General features: G+C 43.2%; 1 protein-coding gene across 5 annotated transcripts in view; it reads left to right on the top strand.

Annotated features, from left to right (window-relative positions):
• Nucleotides 1-23,568, top strand: part of FGD5 (FYVE, RhoGEF and PH domain containing 5) — a 130,767-nt gene that overhangs the window by 33,565 nt on the left and 73,634 nt on the right. For all 5 annotated transcript variants that reach the window (XM_081852282.1, XM_081852283.1, XM_081852280.1 and 2 more), the window contains exon 3: nucleotides 18,087-18,216. In XM_081852282.1, the coding sequence (XP_081708408.1) occupies nucleotides 18,087-18,216 (130 nt within the window). The remainder of the gene's footprint in view (nucleotides 1-18,086; nucleotides 18,217-23,568) is intronic.

Consider the following 23,568-nt stretch of genomic DNA (forward strand, 5'->3'; position numbering starts at 1 on the left):
GTCATTAAAAGCAATGAGACTTGAGTTAGTCAAGAATCTGTACTCTTGGTTTCAGTGAGATGTGCAGTGCCATTCAAAGCATGTTCATTTAGAACAGGGATTGGGAAACTGCGGTCCTCCAGATAGGTTTGGACTCCCATCTCCCAACATAACTGATCACCAGTCACATTGGCTGGGTCTAATGGGAGTTGGGTTAAAGCTATGGTTTTCCCAGTAGTGATGTATGGAAGTGAGAGCTGGACCATAAAGAAGGCTGATTGCTGAAGAATGGATGCTTTTGAATTATGGTGCTGGAGGAGACTCTTGAGAGTCCCATGGACTGCAAGAAGATCAAACGTATCCATTCTTAAGGAAATCAGCCCTGAGTGCTCACTGGAAGGACAGATCCTGGAGCTGAGACTCCAATACTTTGGCCACCTCATGAGAAGAGAAGAGTCCCTGGAAAAGACCCTGATGTTGGGAAAGATGGAGGGCACAAGGAGAAGGGTACGGCAGAGGATGAGATGGTTGGACAGTGTTCTCGAAGCTACCAGCATAAGTTTGACCAAACTGCAAGAGGCAGTGGAAGACAGGAGTGCCTGGCATGCTCTGGTCCATGGGGTCACGAAGAGTTGGAGGTGACTAAACGACTAAACAACAACAATGGGAGTTGGGAGTCCAGCAACATCTGGAGCGCTACAGGCTAACCATCCTTGACTTAAAAGATCATGCAGCTTAATGAGACTTCTTATCTAGAAAGTCTGTGTGGGAATTAACTTGCAGTTGCAGGCTAAATCACAACCAGCTTAAGCTAGACCGAGCTTTTGGTTCTAGTCACCATTGCTGTCACCACTCTAGTCATCCCCTTAATTTTATAATACCCTAATCAGAATACTTCTTGAAATGTACACTTCAGGCCAGGGGTGCCAACTTGAACAAAATATGGGGCAGGTAAGTCCCACCCTGCAGATTAGACGTGGTGCATGCACACCATTTGAATAACAAGTTTGTGAGGGCCTGGCCCCATCAAATATTTTATTGAGGGGGGGGGGCAATGGGACTGTGACCTCTAGGAGTTGGCTGCTATGAGGAAATATTCCAGCTGTGAGTGCCTGCCTTCACTTGGCTCATTCTTTATTGAACTCCTAGTTTTCTCAGTTCTGACTTCCTACAAATTACATCATAATTAATTTGCTGGTTTATTTGGCTCTTGCTAATGTTTTGATAATGCAAGCCCTACTCATATTTATTATCCAGAGCTGGCTGAAATAATTAAAGATAAACCTAAATCATATATTCATCTATTAAACAATTGATGCACTGGAATTTTGCAAGTGATTTATAAGATGAGCCATATTTATCCAGCTGTAGAGTGTAGCAGATTGTGAAAACATTTAATCATTAATAATTATTTTTTAAAATCTACTAACTAGCAGAATAAATAAGGGATATAAAAAGTTTATGAATGCTACTAACTGGCCAGTTCTTCCCCTAACCTCTTACACAGGTACAAAAAGTAATAATCACCTTCTACCACCCTGAATGGTTGATATCAGTAGGCAATCATTCATTTGGCAATGTACAAATTCAAGTAGGCAGTTTGTGTTAGTGGAAAATGATAGGATAAGATAAGATGTCACAAGGCAATCACGTAAATATGGCTGGTGCATAGCATCACTGAAAATCAGTTTTCTTTGAGGAAATACTCCTTGTTTACATCAGGGAGGAGACCTGCTAACCTGGACTTGTTTGGATGTAACCTTAGCAACCATGGTTTGTTTGCTGGGTCTGAGCCTTGGACCCATGTATTTCATCCTTCCCTCATATGCTCTCTCACCTCTGATTTGGGGCATGCCATTATTTGCTATACAGTGGTACCTCGGGTTATATACGCTTCAGGTTACATACGCTTCAGGTTACAGACTCCGCTAACCCAGAAATAGTACCTCGGGTTAAGAACTTTGCTTCAGGATGAGAACAGAAATCGTGCTCTGGCGGCGCAGCAGCAGCAAGAGGCCCCATTAGCTAAAGTGGTGCTTCAGGTTAAGAACAGTTTCAGGTTAAGAACAGACCTCCAGAATGAATTAAGTACTTAACCTGAGGTACCACTGTACAAGAATGGTTGTGTTTACCCTTGAAATCAGAATTGGAAGCCCACTTCAGCTTGTGGTTTCCTGTTCTGGTTTGGAGGGCAAATGCAAGCCACAGTTTTCTAATTCAAGAAACAATGGTTTATCTTACCTTAACAAGGAGAAGAATCAATTGGGAGGGCACAATGACCAGAGGAAGGAGAGGGCATGCAAGCCTGAGGATAGAGAAACAAGAGTTTGTAGTTATCGGTGAACCAGTGCAATGTCTCTTTGATAAGCAGATGTTAGCAGACATGTTGAGGTTCTTCTTACCTCATGTTGCCAAATAACTAGTTATGCTGGAAGCACTGCTAAATAATTGTTTTCATTGCTCTGCCTCCACTTGTACTGATTCAGTCAGCTTGAGGTTAGCTTGTCCCAGAAGGCCTATTGCTTCCTCTGGTGCGCTGGCTAACTCTTGGAATGATTGCCAGCAATCATCAGAAGAGCAGGGGATAAAATGTCTGCAATCTGCTCTCATTCAGCCATATCATTGCTACAAGCAGGGAAATTAGTTGAGGATTAGAGAGTCTACGGCGATGCTGTCAGCTATGCGTCTTTCTCGTCCCATCTCTTCCCACCTTCCCATATACACTTTTACTGGCATATTCTCTCTCTCTCTCTCTTTGGCTGCTGCATTAAAGTTTATTGCTTGCAGTAAGTTTTACTTAGCAGTGATTTTAACGATCTAAGGAAGAATATCATTTAGCTGAATTAAGAAACACAACTCCCCTTTTTGCATAGGCTTCCAGCATTTTATGAGCCTATAATGGTTAATTTTATAGAAAATCTGAGCCTTGTTGCAGCGGTAGTTTAAGATAATGACTTTGAAGTGGCCACATTTTATATACACTTAAAGAATTTGCTGCATAAGTTGCTGGAAGGGTTTGGGAAACTGGAGTGCTCATACAGCACATTGGATGTGCATAATCAGGAGCTCTGTTTATTTAACGGTGTTTGCCAGAACTTCTCAGAGGCGTCTAAAGCATTCTGCCTGTGTCATGCTCCCAGAAATACCCTTCCTAGTGGGTAGTGGGAAGTGCTTCTTTTTAATGAATCCCTTAAGTGCTTTTCTGTCCAATCTTGGGATGAGTGGGAAGCTGTTTAGTCCTATACTGATTTTTTTTCCAGAGAGTGGAATGATTGCATTCTGTTCCACCCAGGGATTGGGTTTGTTTAATCTATGTTTTTAATACATTTATGTATGTCCATTACTGTACTTTTCTTCTTGTTGTAAGTTGTTTTGGGACTTTATTTTTTTGTGGGGAGTGATTTGTAAATTCAGTAAACCCGAAAAAGGGAGATGGATGCTTATATAGATGCTTTAAGCCATATTTTAATTAACTTTTTCCCCTCCATTTTTTCTATTACTTATTGTAATTTATGTTTGGTGTTAGCTGCCCTGAGCCCAGCCCTGGCCGGGCAGGGCAGAGTATAAATAAAATTATTATTATTATTATTATTATTATTATTATTATTATTATTATTATTATTTACCTTTCTCTCATCTGCCTTGCACAGATATTGTGACCATAAAAGAGTCCTACCCAGCAAGGCCTTGATTACACACAAGGAAAATGAGCTTCCTGGAAAGACAGGGACGGGAGTGGAGGTGTCATTCCCATTGACGTGCATATCACCAAGTCCTAGTCTAAGAATTTGAAGGAAGTTTCCCAGGGCACCACCATCATTTCTGAACAGCTTTCATTTTGAAATTCTGAGGTCTCTTTTGAGAAAATTGCTGCAGAACCTTTTGCAAAGGCCAAGCTTTGCCAAGAAGTCTCACTGGAAATGTTGCTGGAGCTAAACTCCTAAGGGTGTCTTTTCAATTCTCAGCTTTAACCTGGCTTCACATCACCGATGCTGACCTTTGAAAAAGTGTTTGGGCTAGGAAGATATTATACCACGAGGGACCCTTTAAATGTCTCCATTCAACAGATTTTTCTTTTCCTTGCCATATGTCAATTGAGTTTTTATACAATGCTATCTTTCAAATAGTTTTGTGTCATTACAGTCTGCAAATATCAGGGCACTGCCTGATACTGCTTCAGGTCAAGTTCGAGGTGTTACTGGTGGTATATAAAGCCCTTAATAGCTTGGGATCAGTTTACTTGTGGGTTCACCTTACCCCATATATGCCCACTTGGTTGCTTCAATCTGAAGAACCGGCATTGGCACAATATTCATTCCACACTTGTAAGAAATTATTCTTTTAGTAGCTCTCACACTTTGGAGCTCCCTGCCTGTTGGCATTAGGCAGATGCTGTTGCTCTATTCTTTTCAGCGTCTGCTTAAAATATTTTTATTTAGGCCAGCCTATCCAGAAACACTTGAGGGACGCAGGTGGTGCTGTGGTCTAAACCACTGAGCTTGCCCATCAGAAGGTCGGCGGTTCGAATCCCCGCAATGGAGTGAGCTCCCGTTGCTCGGTCCCAACTCCTGCCAACCTAGCAGTTCGAAAGCACGTCAAAGTGCAAGTAGATAAATAGGTACTGCTCCAGCGGGAAGGTAAACAGTGTTTTCATGCACTGCTCTGGTTTCGCCAGAAGCGGCTTAGTCATGCTGGCTGCGGACAAACACCGGCTCCCTTGGCCTGTAAAGCAAGATGAGCACTGCGACTGGACTTAACTGTCAGGGGGCCTTTACCTTTTCCTTTTATCCAGAAACACAGAAGTTGATGCGTTTTAATCTCTCTTTAGTTTACGGCTTATTTTATTTTATTTTATTAAAAAAAATGATTGCAGTTACTTGTTTTCAACTATCTTTACTGATAATTTTAACATTTCTTATAAACCAGTTAAAGGTTTTGCAGCAATCAAGCGGTATATAAATTTTGTTAATTTTTTAAAAAGTGCCTAATGCTGCAAATGCTGTGAAGAATATTGGAGAAATTGGAAAAGAAACAAGCAAGTGATTTAAAATGGAAAAGAATTCATAAGACTGTGTCTATTCAGGACACAGGGAAGAAACTGGAATGTTTGATAACCAGGATTTTGCACAGCTGATCTTTGACAAATTGGGTTACAAGTAGGAAGTTTCCAATACCACTTCCAATGCTTTCTCATTTCATCCAAACAGTCCAAGGTCAGCCCATCAGAAACTTTCCCAAGTCCCACAGCAATTATTGTGACCCAGCTATGAGACAGAATGAGGTGGTCATACAGAGTGGCAGATGCTTAGGTATGGAGAGAGAGATGGCAAGAGCTGCAAGCATCACATAGCCTGCCTTGCACCCTCTAAGCCAGCCTTCTCAACCTTGGGTGCCCAGATATGGTCGGACTACAACTCCCATCATCCCTAGCTTGCAGTTCCATCGGTAGGGATGATGGTAGTTGTAGTCCAACAATGTCTGGGCATCTAAGGTTGAGAAAGGCTCCTCTAAGCCAGTGTTTTTCAACCACTTCTGCAGCACACTAGTGTGCCGCAAGATGTTGCCTGGTGTGCCGTGGAAAAAAATGAAAAATTCGAAAGATTTTAAAAAAAAAGGTCAAATTTTTGCCCACTATGCGGGCGCCGGACTGTGTCCACCCCATTTTCCATCCGTCCTGGGTGGGGATCAGATTGGATGGGATCGGATGAGAGCGGACAGGCGATCCGCTCTCATCCGATTCCCCATAGAGAGCAGCGGGGCTCTGACATCTCCCTCTCCGCACACAGCGCGGAGAAGGAGCTGTCATCCGCTGGCTCAGCGGGGATCAGCGGATCGATCCCCGCTGAGCAGAGAACGGTCTGCAACGTTTTTGTTTGCCATTAAAGAAAAAAATATTAAACATTTTCTAATGGTGGTGTGCCTCGTGATTTTTTTCATGAAACAAGTGTGCCTTTGCCCAAAAAAGGTTGAAAAACACTGCTCTAAGCTATCCTGCTGCCCTCAGGTGCTGCTGTCCCATTGCTAGTGCTGAAACATTTGTACCTGGGATGTGGCGTGCTTGCCAGGCTTTCTTGTTTATCAGATTTTCCTTGGAACAGAGACATCTGGATTAAATGGGGGGGGTGTTACGTAATATGGGTTGGTACAAAATACTTCCTTGAATAGGGAGTACCAATCTCACGATAAACTCCCATTTTGGAAGCACGCAAGGTCACCACCCTCTGACAGCGATCTGACTTAATCTGTTGGAAGAGAAAAGCTTTTTTTGAATGGCTTAGAAAGAAAGGAGGTCATCTGGAGGGTAGACCGAGAGCCATGGAAATACTGTGAGCAACACTGCCAGCCCTTTGAAGACAAACCACCACTGTCCGATGGAGCTGCGCCCAAAAACGAGACCCAGCACCGTAGAAAGGCATTTCTGCAAGCTTGGTACTGTACCAGTCATTAATAGCGCCATTCAGAATAATTAGTGCCGTAATACACTTGAGACATTCTCCCCAGATTAGAAAGTGCTTCTACATAAGTGCAATGCAGCCATTTGTCTTGGAACAAAAGAGAGAAACCTAATTCGGCATCTGCTAGGACAATCCGTTACAAATGGCAAAAAAAGGCACTTTCCTGGAGAGACCAGCAAAGCTGTTGCAATGGCTCTCAATCTGTTCCTGGAGTCTGTTTCGCTGCTGCTGCTGCTTTTGCTTGTGCTGAGCAAGCGGCTCATATTTTTTGCTCTGCCACTTTGCAGCCTCTTGGGTACTTTCCGAACGTGTCTTCTTTTGATGAGCTTCTAATGGGGAAAGATAACAGAAGGAGGCGAACATCATTTTACGATCATTAGTCATCATTATTACATACACTCTCGGAATGGCATCAGATGGTCGGTTTTTGTTTGATCCAAGTAGGAATATGCTACGAAATTGCTTGCATGTGTAATGTATTGGCAGCCTTTGCCAACGTGGTGCCCTCCAGATGTTTTGGACCATAACTCCAGGGCTGATGGGAGCTGTAATCTAAAACATCTGGTGGCACCAGGTTGGTGGAGGCGGGCGTGTGGCTTTTGTACATTAAGTACAAAGAGCGGCTGGAGGAAGGCTGAGAATGCTGCAGCCTAAGAAAAACAAATCCAAACATGTCACAAGAGAGAATCAAAGCTGAAGGAAGACACATGCAGTGCTCTCCTGCCATTGGTTGATTTCTTGCACAGCTATGAAATAAGGAGAAAGCTATGGGAGCTAGCAAAATCTGCTCCTCCACAACTCCGCCATCTAGTAGCTCAAGGAAAGTGCCTGCATAAAAAATATCTCCAAAGGCATCTTCACTGCTTGAAGGCCCAAGCCATTTTTTATTTAAAAAATTGGGGGGTGTTTCACTGGGCATATCTGGTAGAGAAGAGCAACCCACCCCCCCATTTCTGGGCAACTAAATGCTATTTTGTTCAATCTCACTACAGGGGGGAAAGGTAGGGGGTGGGGAAAGCTGGGGGTGGCTCTGCAACAGAGCTATCCTCCCGGTGTTGACAACTCTATATACCTCCCATTTCCAGTGATTGTGATCTAGTAACTAGAACTTTTTGCTCCTCCTATATTGGGATGAGAAAGCTGTGACCCTTCAGCTGTTGGGGGGACTACAACCCCCATCATCCCTGACATTGGTCATGCTGGCTGGGGCTGATGGGAGTTGGAGTCCAACAACAAATGGAGGACCACAGTTTCCCCATCCCTGCCCTCTATCTTTTGATGTCATCTCTCGTCATGGTTTTCTCTTTCAACTGGAGGCCTTTTTTATATGTACAGCTCCCATCGGTCAAGACCAATCTTGTCTCTAGACACTTTGGATTTTCCATGGTGGCTTGCAAATGGGTAATGCTTATGCCTAGCCATGCATCCCATGAGAACAGTATCAGCTGCAATATTGATATATTAATATTATAAATGCAATATTGATACTATAAATGCTTGGTTTTTAGATTTCTTACATGCCCTTCACAGTGAGGCTCCAGGGTAGGTTACAAGCATTCAAAAATACAATATTAAGAACAATTAAATTGCAACCAAGAGAGCAAGAACTGCAACAGGAGCAAGGAAGGAGGCTCTATTGCACCAGGCCCTGCCCATCTGTCAAAAATGGCTGGAGGCTGGCTAGTTCCCCTTTCCTGCGCTAGTGCCTTCCTGGACTTGAACATGGAACATAGAATAAGTGATGATGAAATTTTTATTGCATTGAAGTTATATGGGTGTTAATTAAACAAAAGGCTGATTGTGTGCCAGTATCTATTCACTGAGCAAAATTCGGTTAATTCTCACATGGTAGTTATTTATTATTAAGATGTGTGGGTCTGTTTATGGTCTTCTGCAGTTGCGTCAGATGAAAAGAAAATACGTTTTAGAACTGTGAGTGCAGAGGTGGCCAGAGGAGAAAACTGGCATTTCTGCTCTCTGGGAAAGCGTTTATCTGTGCCTGCCCTCCAGATCCTTTGGAAGTGCTCTGCTTTCCCCTGTTCTCCTCCACTGAATCCTGCTGACTTCTCTGCTGTAGCAACCTTCCCTCTAGGCGTTCCTTCTCCCCAGCTTGCAATATAGCTTGTGCATTATTGGCCTGGAGAATTTATGCAGGTGTGAAGTGGGGAGGTGAGCAAGGAACCAGGGAAGCAAGTCCTGAATGCACAGCGCTGCTCACATCCCAGAATGGCTATAAAAGCAGCCATTCCAGAGTTACTCTCTGGATGAAGTGCTATCGGTCCTTGAAGGGCTTGGTCCTTGAGCGTTTATAGGAAGGGTCAAACTACACACTGCATTTTATATTTAGTGTTAAGGTCAAACTACACATTGCATTTAATAGATGGCTCTGCATACACACTATACATTTCAAACAACCCCCACCCCCGGCAAAGAATCAAGGGAACTGTAGTTTGCTAAGGGTGCTGAGTATTGCAACTCTTTGATGGGTGAACTACAGTTCCCATGATTCTTTTGGGGGTGCTTTAGTTGTTTGCTATCTACACAGTGATAGAGATAAATTGATCAACCAATCAATAGACTGAAGAGTGCTCAGCAGGGACCAATTCATTTCCCCCCCAGAAAATAAAGACAGTTGTATAGGGTCCTGATCCAGAACAGAACTGTGGCACACAGGAAGGTATTAACCTGTTCCTCCCATGCACATTTTCACCAAAAATTACTCCCACCAAGCTTTTATTCCTCTCCCACCCGCACTCCAGAGGCGCTATTTGCTGAAAATGTCATTACCTATTTATTATTTATTGATTTAATTAGTTATTTCACAAGATTTATATACCTCTTGATTGTAATAAAACCTCAAAGCAGTTTACTTATAATGTCCTAAACCAGGGGTTGGGAACTTGTGGCCCTCCAGATATTTTGGACCACAACTATCATCCCTGACTGTGCTGCCTGGGGCTCATGGGGGTTGGAGTCTATCCCTGCCCTACATAGCTTGGAATTGGGATATCTGAAGTATCTTCTTCTTCCACAGGAGCCTGCCTGCCCACTGAAAAAGTCACTGAGGTCTTGCTCTGCATTCCGTTGCCATAGGAACTATGGTTGGCTAGGGTGTGAGAGACAGGGTCTTCTTGGTTGTAGCACCCAGGATGCCAACTCATTTATATCCAACTTACATGCTTACAGGGAATGTTTACAGACACCTACAGGAAAAAAAAGAGGAGTAGACATGACACTTGCCTTAGGGCATCAGAAAATATCCAGATTTTCTGATTTATGAACAATCACCGTTCACCATCCAACCATCATTCACCAATCAGCAATCACCATTCCCCTAAATTAAACCCATGCTGCATTCTTGAGAGCATTCTGGCTTCGATTTTTGTTTTAAAAATAATCTCTTACATGTGATCAGGATCAGGTGGGAAACCTTATGTTTGAACATGCCTACGTGGTCCTTCCACTGAATGTGTCTGTGTAGGTTTGGAGCAAAGTCAGCAGGCACTATCCTGCTCTGTGTGGGAGGTGGATAAGTGAACAGGGGGGGTGTTCAGCTTTGCAGTTGAAAAGGCAGGTGTGCGCTGTGTATTGCTTTGTCAGCCTTGTCACCACTTGCTTGTCTACCCCAGAGGAGAAGATGGCAGCAAGCAGGGCAATCAATGAAGCATCCTTCAGCCAAGTGGCAGATGAGAAGACAAGAAGATCTTGCCTCTTAAAATTGCCTCTCATACCCAGGGTGCAAATATCCCTCCGGTGTCCCCTCCCCTTTCCCAGAGTTGCCAACCTTTCCCCAAGCCTCTGCAGGGATCGCTCTCCTCCCGCGGGGGCTTGGGAGGCAAGCTGTACGCCCGCCAGCCATATGGTTGATGGGCCATAGCTGGCGGACGTGCAGGGAAAGGGGAGGCCACCGGCAAAGCTGCGCAGCTCCCCCATTCACTGGGGCACTCCTGAGAAGCGAGCGCCCTGGCGCAATGCGCCACTATGCCCAGTAGGAAAGACGGCTCTGCTCATGCCCCATCATCTCACTGGAATGAGTGGTGCAGCCTCCTCCTTTCTTAGGGGCCAAGCTGAGGATGCTTTTCCCAGCCAGAAAAGAGCAGAATATGGTGGGAGTAGTAGTGGCCATTGAAGGACAGGAGCAAAACTGATTCAGCTTTTTGGCATACAGACCTGTCTTCCAGCTATGGAGCTAGAAAGGAGCCCTTATAATATTCTGTCTGACTCTCCCCTCGCTTTCCCTGCGGAGAGTGTGTCATTGTGATAGGAGATGGAGCATATATGTTTCTGGTTCTGCACCAGCTCTCCTTTTCAGTGGGTTGATAGAAAAAGGAACTGGCTGTCTTTTTGCAGTTGTGCAATTACTGAAATCATTTGGATCTTTCGATACTGTTCTTAAATAGTGTTGCCCTGGGACTGCAGAGCTGGAGAGAAGCACACTCTGGCCTCAGTTCCTCTCTCGCACTCTTGTCTTTGTTTATCAGCAGCAACACACACAACCCCTGCGCCCCCCCAACCCCTCTTGAAATATGCAGAATACTTGCTGTGTTTGACAAATGTCATGACTTCATGACACAAAACTGCTGATCGCATGAATAAGGAGCTCCGAAATGGAGCTTTGCTTGAGATCGCTGTACCAACACTGGTACCACTTTCAGAGACACAAGCTGAAAGATAATTCATCATCATTACCTCTAAATGCGGGAACAGCTAGTTCCTGTCCCACTGGAGCTCATTAAGTTATCAGCAGAGATACTGAGAGAGCAACAACAGAGTGTACTTTTAAGTTCCTTTATGAGCAATCTAAGGCAATGCTATAAAGTCATTCCGCTCTGTTTTTGCCATGAAACCCACTGCAATGTATCATCAAAAAGTTATTTTGGCATTTGTGATGGTGTTGTTTCATGGGAAACCCTAAGTAACGATCGGGCTCCATTAAGCAGATAGTTTCTTCTCAGGGATTTTGTCTTAGGGTAGGATAAAGAGGAGACATGCACATTTGTGAAAAGCAGGTGGTAGAGTCCTTCTGGGTAAATAGAGGGCTGCATTTCTGAAGGCTGCACATAAACACGGTCCTTGTAGGAACTTAACCCATGTATCAAGAGAAAGCGCCTATCTTTGAAGTGCTGGTATGTTAAATGCAACTGACTTTCCTAGAGTGATTTGACTGGATGGATGCAACAAACAGTGCAGCTGACAAACTGGGTCCACCACAGTGTCTACACAGCCCTGGCCTTACCACCGCCCTACTCTACCCCAGCCCCATCCAAGTATTATGCAGTGGGACCAATGTCAGGATGCTTCTGCTCTGGCTCTATTGTCCACTACTGCTGGCAACGTCTTCAGCAGCTCACCAGCTTCTTCCCAGTGTAACTTCCTCACAAGTCCTTTGAAACCCTATTCCTGTGTTGGGCAACAATACATTGCATATGTGCTGAACCCTTGGAATAGGTGAGCTTACCTAGGTCTTCAGTTGGTATTTGGGCTCTGCAAACCCAACTGTTTCCCCAAAAGTCAAATCTATAATTAAAAGCTCACCTTTTTCCACATTGAAAGCCCTGTTATATTCCTGTTGACGTAACTGGAGCGCTACAGAATTTTCAGACCGTAGCTCCACACTTCATATCTCCCAAACTTACATCATACCATACATGGTCCAGAGATTGCAATGAATTTATTACACCCCAGAGTCCAGGACTGCAGCATACATTAGGCCTGCTGTTGTTTTAAGAGTTGAGGTGGAAGCAGTTGCCAAATCCTGAAGTTCTGCAATAGCATCAACATTATCCCTCTTCATTGAACACCTGAGGGACTTTTCTACCAAGCTTTGTGTACTGGGGATGAAGGCTTGCAGGGAGATATTAACCACGTCCAGCTGCATGTGGTTAGAATCCTCTCTTCAGTTGGGAACCCTGACTGCTTAGGGATCCTCATTGCAAGGGGGATTCTAACCATGTTCTACAGAACATACAGTAGTTAGAATCTTCTAACAGACTTTCATGCTCAATGCACAGGAGAGGAGCTCACACAGGCAGGGGCATTAGGTGGAGGGCCTGAATGCTCCTCCAAGCATCTCTGAACTGCACCAGTGGCCTAGAGCTGCTTTTACTCTGTCCCTCCTTCAGCCAAATGGAATCCATAGCCTGTTGACAAGTTCTACTGCCCTTTCTGGAAAGGGGTCTTGCTTAAAATTCTTGTATTGTAAAGAATAATAGCCTTCCAACGTGGAGAAGAGATTGCCCATCATAAATAATCAAGGGTGAAGATGAATGCTTGCAAAGGGGATGCATTTGCAATCATATACTTTGTGTGCACCGAATATCTATGCCATGAAATATCATATCTCATTCCAAGACCATTCAGAGAGATGGTCTTGCTAAATCACATGCCATTTAAAAATGTATTGACAGAATTAATGTGATCTATGCATCTTTCATTACAATCCTTAGGAAACTGTTAGAATACCAGGTTTCCTTTCTTCTCAGGAACCTTGCTTGGCTAGCTCTTATATTATGTGTGATGCTGCTTTTTAAACAACTGTATTTTTCCCCTTTTGAAATTTGCCATGCTGATCATCCTCCTAACACATTTTTAATTTTGCCATGTGTTGAGTGGTGTCAATCAGTGGTTCCCAAACATTTTTGCGCCACCGTCCTCTTGGTTCCATAAACTCATCCCCAGTGCTCCCTACCCTATAAAAAACATTGTTCAGAATCATGGTTTGCACGATTAAGAATAAAATTCACAATCGTAACAATTAATTGCTCCTTTGCTCAACTTCAGTGCCCCTTGCCACCCTCTTAACACCCCCCCCCCCAGTAATCCCACTGCCCCCTCTGCTGGTATCATTCATTTTGGGAACCACTGGCATAAATGATCCTGAGCCCACACAGCCTCAGTCTCATCAGGAATAATAATACAGAGTTAGAAAAGACACAATGAAAAGGTTGCACTTCATGCTTGTTGTGTTTTATAAATTTTCACAAAACCATTCACATTCAGTGATCCAAACTTGAATGGTGCTCCATTTTTATATTTAGTTTTATCTTTATATTTAGGTTTTTTTTTAACTTTCCCTTCGTGTTTCTTTGTCCATGAACTTTCTTTTGTGATAGAAAATGAAATCCCAAAATGTATTCACCTTGCATCACCTTGTGCCATCCTTACCTGACCACATCTCCCCCTTTCAGACATACTAATACATAAGCTGGGAGTGGGGAGGAGGATTGAGGGCTCCCCATAGGCAACTGGTTGGCCACCCGGCAGGCTCTCATGTTGTTTTTTTGCAGGTTCTTCCCATTGACATATTAATTACAACATCTATAGAGCGCCTATATATCCAGTTGCTTTTCGAGGCCTGTCAGTCATAGAGTCATAGAATCGTAGAGTTGGAGAGGGCCTTGTAGGCCTTCTGACGCAGCAGGAAATCTAGAGAACCTCCAACAAATGGCTGCCCAGTCTCTGCTTGAGGACTCACAGCCTTGAAGAACCCACCACCCCTCTAGGTACTTGGTTCCATTGCCAAACTGCTCTTACTGTCAATATGTCTGGTGTAGAGAACCCTCTATGTGTGGAGGCTTTTATAAGTCAAGGTGCAACCTGTTGCCATCATCCCGCTTCCCCAAACTATGGTGACTTGAAAATTATGGAAGTGGTGACAGTGGAGGGAAATGAACAGTGGTGAGTGGATTTAGAGGGGATACAGAAAGGCCGTAGAGAACCATATGAGGTTACATCTGTGGTTGACCACCAAAAATATATTGCCCAGAAATGGGCTATGAATACACAAAAGCATGAAAATGTGTAGCTCTGGGCTTTGCTTTTCTGTAATTGGGTTGCTGCAGCATTTAGGGTAAATGGTTACCAAGAAAAAGTGACTGAAAAATTCTGGGTCTTTGGGAAAACAAAGGGGTCTCTTTTGTCAAAAGCAACTGTGAGAAACTTGGACCAAGTAATGCAAAATGCTTACGGCAACCACATAATTGATAGTATATGAGCGATGGTTCTCAGCCCATGCACGTAAGGTCCCAATGACGTGAAGGAAAGTTTGGCTGTTCTTGAGCCTGGAGCTATTTACTGAATTAAAGGCTATAAATATCTAATAGCGGGGAGGGGGCAGTGGGGGAATCATAAAGGTGATGAGTTTCCTACTGTGGTACTTAGGGGAAATCATAATGACTTGTATTTGCATAGCTGCCTGTGAAAATGTGCCACAGGTTTCATCCTTAAGCAGTCGCTGTTCATTTTAAAGCCATTATGGCCTCATCGTGTACACCAGACATTATTAACAATTGTTATGTGCTGTTATCGGAGGTATTAGATGATTAGTCTAGAGCCTGCTTGGAATGAAATAAAAGAAATATCAGTCACATGCTCTTCCAGCCCAGCTTCTATGTATACAAGGCTGTATATATTTTGTCTCAGTACATATGGCCAAAAAAGCAAAAGAAAAGTCTTCTGAATGTTAATATTGTGAATGATCATGGCTGAGTCTTCCTGCAGAACTTTTCCAAAGCATGCCTAGTTGTAATACTGACAAATGTTGGCATGGGGCACAGTTGCTGTGCCCCATCCCAGCATCCAGGACAGGTCAAATCATGCTACGGTCATAACGTAAATAATAAAAAAGTAATATTGATTTCCCTCATAATTGGAACAGGCGAGGTATCATAGGACCATAATTTGGAATACGGGATTGAGCTACACTGCTGCAGGAATACCCAGTGTGGTGTCCTCTAGATGCTATTGGACTCTATTTCCCATCTTTCCTGACCATTGACCGTGCTGGCTGGAGTCCAACAGCAAATGGAAGCACCATGTTGGTTACCCCTGCAGTACCAGAATGTGGGCTCCAACAGCAGGTGCCAACAGTTGAAAATCAGGATGGACAGATCTCACTTGGCTTAGGCACCAAATCCTATTAGCCTCTTGGAGTCAGTAGAACTATTATTCAGGAGAGATACAAGGATCACAAAACATTGTCTTCTCATATATGTATGCAGCATATTTACTACCAATTTGCCAGGGGTGGGACGCGGGTGGCACTGTGGGTTAAACCATAGAGCCTAGGACTTGCAGATCAGAAGGTCAGCGGTTTGAGTCCCTGCGACGGGGTGAGCTCTCATTGCTCGGTCCCTGCTCCTGCCCACCTAGCAGTTCGAAAGCATGTCAAAGTGCAAGTATATAAATAGGTACCGCTCCGGCGGGAAGGTAAACGGCCTTTCCGTGCGCTGCTTTGGTTCGCCAGAAGTGGCTTAGTCATGCTGGCCACATGACCTGGAAGCTGTACACCGGCTCCCTCGGCCAATAAAGCGAGATGAGCGCCGCAACCCCAGAGTCGGTCACGACTGGACCTAATGGTCAGGGGTCCCTTTACCTTTACCTTTTAAGCCATCTAAGTTACTTCATATAGTTGTGAAGAATGGATAGTGCTTATAACCCAGTGGTAGAAGAAATATATTGCATTCATTTTAATTTTTATTATTTCCTAAATTCGTATATTGCCCTTCATCTGTAGATATCACGGTGGTTCACAGCATGAAAATGCAAGATGAAAACACAAAAAACATAGTAAAAACAAGAACAAAACAATAACCCTCCTCTTCCATATTAAAAAGGGTATAGGATGTTAATCAGCCAAAGGCCTGGTTGAAGAGGAACATTTTTGCCAAAGGTCTTACCCCTCCCGTAACACTCTAAACAGTCAACTGGTAAGACAGCCAACTGGTTTAACTCATTTTCCTTTGTTCATTATGTTATTCATATGAGAAAAATGACATAACTCACATGCATGTTACACTTAATTATGTGGAGGGAGGCTAGGATACATATATAATTCACAATAATTAATCAGATTTTGCTAATGTGTAATGAACTAATAATAATAATAATAATAATAATAATAATAATAATAATAATAATAATAATAGAAAATCCAGATTCTGTTACATTAGATTAACTTCCTCATTCCAATAACATTTAGCCGTTTCTCAGAAATAAACAGCCCTATGTACATATTCTCATCTTCACTGATTGATTTATTGCCTTCTAAGCATGCATCTCAAGCAAGCAAGCATCTCAAGGCAATTTTACACTGAAGATAATTAAAAGCAGTTAAAAACACAAAAACAACAAATACATTTAAAACAAGACTAAAAGCATAGAAAGTAGACACGTGTGGTAAAGATGCATTTATATAGTTGGGAAAATATCATTTGAAAGGGAGAGGTCAGGACGCTAGCCATTATTTGTTATGTACCTTCAATAGCTGAATGCAGAGCAAAGTTTGATGATCAAGACTTCTCTCCTCACCATATCTCTAATACCTCTTCAGAAAATACTGGGCTTCCGTAGGTGACCTGTTTATTGAACATTTATCCTGATCTGCTTTCACAAAACCTTACCAAAAGTAAGATCATTGAGACTTTATTCTGACTTGTTTGTGGTGAGGTTATATGACAACGAGCATTCATCCCAATTTCCTTAGTGAGTATTTTTTGAATGTGTTCTTCTTAATCATTTGTCCATACCATATTTTTCACTGCATTTCACTGTTGCATCAAAAAGTAAATAGATAGATAGATGATAGATAGATAGATGATAGATAGATAGATGATAGATAGATGATAGATAGATAGATGATAGATAGATAGATAGATAGATAGATAGATAGATAGATAGATAGATGATAGATAGAGATAGATGATAGATGATAGATGATAGATGATAGATATAGATAGATAGATAGATAGATAGATAGATAGATAGATAGATACATAGATACATAGATAGAGATAGATGATAGATGGTAGATAGATAGATAGATAGATAGATAGATAGATAGATAGATAGATAGTAGATAGATAGAGAGAGAGAGAGAGAGATGATAGATAGATAGATAGATAGATGATAGATAGATAGATAGGGATTTTAGGGTGACAGAGCTCTTTGAACTATGAAAATCTCAATTTCCAAGATGCACTCGAATTCCTCCCATCAAGTGATCTGGAGGCTAGGGGTGGGGGGATGAATTCCAGTTACTTGAAGTAAGATTTGATGTAAGATCTGGTGCATTTTGAAAGAATCCTTCCTCATGAGGTGCATAAACCAGTTTCTTTCTTTCTTTCTTTCTTTCTTTCTTTCTTTCTTTCTTTCTTTCTTTCTCTCTTTCTCTCTTTCTCTCTTTCTCTCTTTCTCTCTTTCTCTCTTTCCCTCTTTCTTTCTTTCCTGCCAGTCATGCTTTCCCACTTCTGTGTTCATAGAGTCAGAACTCGAGAGCTGGAAGGGACCTCAACCCCCTGCAATGTAGGACTCAAATTGGTTGTTTTGTGAATGCCTCACTGCTTTATGAAGAAGGTGGAATAGTCTACTTTTCTTCTGCCGTTCACTGTTAAAACACATACACACACACACACACACACACACACACACGGACCTGCTTGACATCAAACTTCTCTACAACACCAAAATGACTGACATGGAATATGAATTTGTAGGTTGTAGAATCTAGCAGGATGATGCTGTTTACAATATGGCACAAAGCTCCTAGCATTCAGACCCAGCATACTGATAGAGGACCAGAATCTAGCATCTGTTGCATGTAGCCTCTCTTGTTATCATCCACTGATAGAATAACTTGCTTTCCTCTGTCCACAGTGCCTACACAGAACCTTACAAGGTGTGCCCTATCTCTGTGATTCCTATTGAAGACGTCACATCAGACGAGGAACAGAAAAGTTCTGGAGATGAGGATGGGAACCAGGGAGAGTCCAACCTCCTCCATAAGGTAAAACACCATTTTTAAAGCTGTGTGTGTAAATAAAATTTTGGAGGCTGGTCTTGCAACAAATCCAATAGATCTTGTGAGGTGTCTTGAGCCATTTCTGCAATAGATTCCACCCCTGCCCCTGCTCACTGACTGGATTCAGCTACTGCCTGCAGGACACCAACAACATACGATGTGCCCACATCACATTTGTCTGAACTTGCAGCCAGGATCAATGATCAAGCGGCGTGTCAGTATTACATGGTCAAAAGACGCACTGGACAGTGTCTTTCCCATTATAAGCAGTTGCACTCTATTGTACTCTCAGTTCTGCCAAAAGCAGCACTGTGAAAGTAACTGATAGCAACTGGCAGCCCCTGAGGCAAAGCTGGACTCCTGGGAGCTGCCATCTGCCCTGCACAGCACCACAGGTACCAGATCTCCATTCATCCACAGGTATTTTAGATGGAGGAGAAAGGCAGATGTATACATGAAGGAGGCAAAATAAGGAAGAAGCCTTCTTGATTGTCCTGCCTGCTCAGACCCTCCAAGTGTCCCTATTTTCCAGGGATGTTCCTGATTTAGAGAAGCCATCCTAGTGTCTGATTTTATCCCAGAATGTCCCACTTTTCCTTAGGATGTCCCTATTTTCATTGGAGAAATGTTGGAGGGTATGGAGCTATCCAACTCCTGAGCCATCTGAAGGCAATCATGTATAGGGAAGGGTTTTAAAAAAAAAAATGTTTAATGTTTTATTATGTTTTTATGTATGTTGGGAGCTGCCCAGGGTGGTTGGGGCAACTCAATAAGAAGTGTGGGGCATAAATAGTAAAATTTTCATTTTGGAATGGGAGTCCCTATTTTCCTCGGAGAAATGTTGGAGGGTATGCCTGCCCCCTTCTATCTTTCCCACTTGCTCTTCCACTCATGCCCGCATTTTACTTCTTTGTCTTCACAATGTGGCCTGCAAAAAGTTAAGATTGCAATAAAACATATTGTAAAAGCTGATGGTTTTACAGTATAAATGCCATTGGGAGCAATAAAACAAAGTAGAATGAGAACAATGTAAAGATTTTTTTAAAAAAAAGCCTAGGAAAATAAAATGCTTCTGCCTGGCACTTTAATGAAATCTGAGTAGGGGCAAAGTGAGCCTTCCTGTGAAGAGCATTTCACAGCCAGGGTGCCACTACTGAGTAGGCCGTCAGATGGCTGACATACAGAGAGAATAAAGGGGAAGTGTTTGTAAAGTGCCCCTGCCATTTTAATTTTGATCTCCCTTTGTTGCATTCAGCCCAGTTACGGAATCATGTTGAAAGCAAGATATTGCTGAAACATATGATGCTGAATGAAAATTAGCTGCAGATGTTGGAAGTTTGAGTCTTATGCCTGGGCCAAATATATGACTGTTCTGCTTTAGGCAAAGGCAGCAGTTCAACGTGAGTCAAAATACAATTTTCTGCAGTGAAAAGGAACCAGGAAAACAGAAATTAGTTCATTGTTAGGCTGAGGTTTCAGGTAGTTGGCAGGGCCAGCCTTTCCTTTAGGCACAAGGTGGTGCCCTTCAGATATTATTAGACTCCCATCAGTCCCATACAGCAAGTCAAATGGCCATGGATGTTCAGTAACACCCAGAAGTTATTAGCTTGGCTATCCCTGCATTAGAAGAGTGAGGCAGCCACTTCAGACAACAGATTCTAGACTGAGGAGCAATGGCAGCAGCCTCCTGGCCATTCCTTCTGAGCCCTGCTTAGGCATTGCTCAGTTTTAGAAGACAGAGTTGTGTGCGTCAGGCACAGAGCCAGCCCTGTACCCCCTGAGCTAGCCTGTTGCCCACAAGTGTGGTGAAGGTTGCTGTCCCATTGCTGATGTAGAAGTAAGATTCAGCTGCATGTCCAGTTGGCATTCCAGGCTATCCGACAGAGTGGCCTCCCTCAGGCAGCAAAATGTCTTATTTAACTATTTATGTCAGGCGTCATTAAAAAAAGGATAGCAGAATGAGTGGACATGAGATTGTAAACAAGTTGATAATTTGTTTGGAAAAAACTTTTAACGATGTAAATGGGAGCGGGAGACGCGAGGGAGTCCAAAGAAGTGATGAAATTATGTTTGTGACAGAAGTAAGATTGTTTATTGTTTGTGCATTTATATTTAAAAACTTTAATAAATATTTATTAAAAAAAAAAAGGATAGCAGAGAATAGGAGCGCCTAACCATCTTTTCCATTAAACTGCTCATCAACAATCGAAAAACACCCCCTTCATTGCTCATGGTTGCTATGCTCCCTATCAATTGCTCACAATGTGAGATCACCTTAGGCTTTCACCCTGAAGACTCTTGCAGTGTCACTCACTGCTGGAGGAGGAAGCATGCCCAGACACTGTCATTCGCTAGTCTAGTATTTATGTGTCTGTATGGAGACAGCCTCCCCTAAGGTTTCAGACAAGTTATGGACATGGATTGGAGAATACTGGAGAAATTCTGGTCAGTGTGATAATTCTGCCCCAAGATCTGTAGATGAAGGGCGGTATACAAATTTTAACAACAACCACCACCACAAATTTTCTGACACTTCCTCCTAGACCTTTCAGTTCTTAAGAATTACTGATAAAATTTAGCATTCTCTAAATTCCCAAGATGAATGCTGTCAGAGACACTCCTGACAGGATTGAACAAGAAGGATGGCATGTCACTGATACCATAACGTAGCGCTTGTCATAGTTGGTTATGTATTACGACTTTCTGAGGCTTTCACACAAAAAACTCTCATCCCTCTGAGAGAATTTTAGGCTTCCGTCCCATATATACTTAGCTCAGAAAAGGTTCCATTGAACTAAGTGGAACTTCCTTCTGCATTCACATGTAAAGAAGGATTGCAATATTAGCAATTTTATCAAAAAGCCATGTCTGAGTGATGAAGTGCAAGTAAATAATCTAAGTACCCAGCAAAAGTACTGTCTCTCTCTTGTAGGGAAATCCTTAGCACAAGATGAAGTAGTTGTAAAACAAGAGCAAATTTCAGTGCACTGTCACTTAGAGAGAATTGGCAGACTTGAGTAGGTTTGGATGCCAAAAATAGTACCAAGGATTTGGAAGTGAGCTAATCTTGTGAAAACAGTATTTGGGCTGGTCTGGAAGCAAGAGTAAGTTTTTGGTTTTCTTTTTTAATGTTTTGCTTGTTAGTCTATGGTTTCCATCTCCCAGGGGAAAATCATTCTGAATAAAGGCATGAGATCACCTAGCAGATAAGATCTATGGTTTTATCCAGAAAGTGTACTTTTTTTTTATTAACAGTGCTTCTACTGAGGGTGGGAAGGATCTGAAGAGATTCTTGCTCTTCAGTTTTGTGAGCTTAGATTCCCTTATGTCTCTGCATGTAATTTTATACTGGTTAGAATGGGGCTGTTAAAAATAAAAACAACTAAGCATATATATTAAAAGTAGCCAAAGGCACAATCAGGTGAAACGTACTTAATTTCGTCTCACTGAATGGGAGAGACTTAAGCACCATCCCTTAAATTTGGCTGAATAGTGCCTTTGTGTTTTCATAGAATCACTACACTGTTCCAAAGCAACAGCCACTTCTGACTATGCCACCCTAGGCATGACCTCTCTGCAAATTTGGGGACATAATTTGGCTCTTGATCACACTTTAAAAAACAAAGAAAAACCCAACATTCTTAGCAGGGGTGGAGGAAGGGGGGGCAGTGGGGGCGGTCCGCCCAGGGTGTCACCATGGACAAAATGCCAGGCGGCACTCACTGTGGGCCTGCACCTAAGCTATGCGTCTCTCCTGGGAGTGATGTGGTGGCTTGGGTGCCCGCATCCTCTGCCCGGCCGAAATGGTCCGCCCGCTGCCTCCCCCTTAGCTGTAGGGCGGCTGAGTGGGAGGAGGCAGGCAGACTCCTCAGAGGCCCCATGGAGTGTCCTGCCCCGGCTGGCCCCGCCCCTAGGTGCAGGGCACGTGCGCCACCCCAGGTGCCCGATTGGCTTGCTCTGCCGCTGATTCTTAGTCTGGAGTGTACATTTGGGTTACATCTTGTGGATCTCTGCTCTTCTGAGCTAACCTCTTTGAAATGAAGCATGCAGCACACCATTGTTATGTTTAAAGGCAGCTAATACATACATACATACATACAGTGGTACCTTGGGTTACATACGCTTCAGGTTACATACGCTTCAGGTTACAGACTCAGCTAACCCAGAAATAGTACCTTGGGTTAAGAACTTTGCTTCAGGATGGGAACAGAAATTGTCCTCTGGCGACGCGGCGGCAGCAGGAGGCCCCATTAGCTAAAGTGGTGCTTCAGGTTAAGAACAGTTTCAGGTTAAGAACGGACCTCCGGAATGAATTAGGTACTTAACCTGAGGTACCACTGTACAAGCAAAGAAGAAATATTTCCCCCTGTGGTATAAAACAGCAGATTGCAGGGAGCAGTTTTGATCCCAGACCTGATGCTGGGGGAAGGATTGGGCCCCCCCTCATTTTGCAGCCCCATCACTCCAATCAACCTGGCAAATTCGTGCAGAACATTTTTGTTTTTAAAAAAGAAGGAATATTCTGGGACATCCAGAACGTCATGGATTTCCCCCATAATAATATGTCGTTTGTCTTATATAATATGTAGTGTGTGCCCCCCCATCCCACCCCCAGAGTCACATTGTATTCTAGGGGAGGTTTTTTGTTTAAAACTGGATCTTGTTAACAAGGTTGGATCCATGGGGGAGGGGGGGGGGAATCCCTGGCAGCTGTTGTTGGGCTAGCAAATTTCCAACAGGATGCTGTCATTTTTTAAAATTGCCGTGCTACTCCTTGGAGAAGGGGGTGCCCTTCACATAGACCCCTATAGCTGATTTTTACCCAGCTAAAAACTACCTAAGAGGCATATTGAGGCCATTCTTCACATGTGTGTCTCTTTTATATATTTATTCCATTGCTCTGAGCAAAGGTGACCTTGCCTTTTTCCAGCTTGTTCAAGAAAAAGCTTGCTGGAAGCAAGCATCAGATTGGGGCACAAAAACACCTCCTTTCCCTGAAATCCTCATTAAATTACCATTTCAGCCTGAGATAAGGAGAGCCCTTTGCAGGAGGGCTGCCTCGTCATTTCAGGTGCCAAGCACATGGACAATAGTAACCAGGGACAAGCTAGATCTACTCCTTGCATGCAGTCAATGGCACAAATCACCCCCAACCAAGCAGCAAACATCTGAGCTTAGTTTGGTCCAACAAGTGACATGTTCTTATCCTCAGTGAACAGGGAAGGCGTAAAAACTGGTATGGCTGCTCCATTGTATCTGGGAGAAAATAGATGCATACATTTGTACGAGCAGCTGAAAATTATATACGGGAAGCAAAACGATTTCACGGTAAAGATT

The sequence above is a fragment of the Podarcis erhardii genome, assembly GCF_964252035.2.
Source record: "Podarcis erhardii genome assembly, chromosome: 2".
Classification (NCBI taxonomy): Eukaryota; Metazoa; Chordata; class Lepidosauria; order Squamata; family Lacertidae; genus Podarcis; species Podarcis erhardii.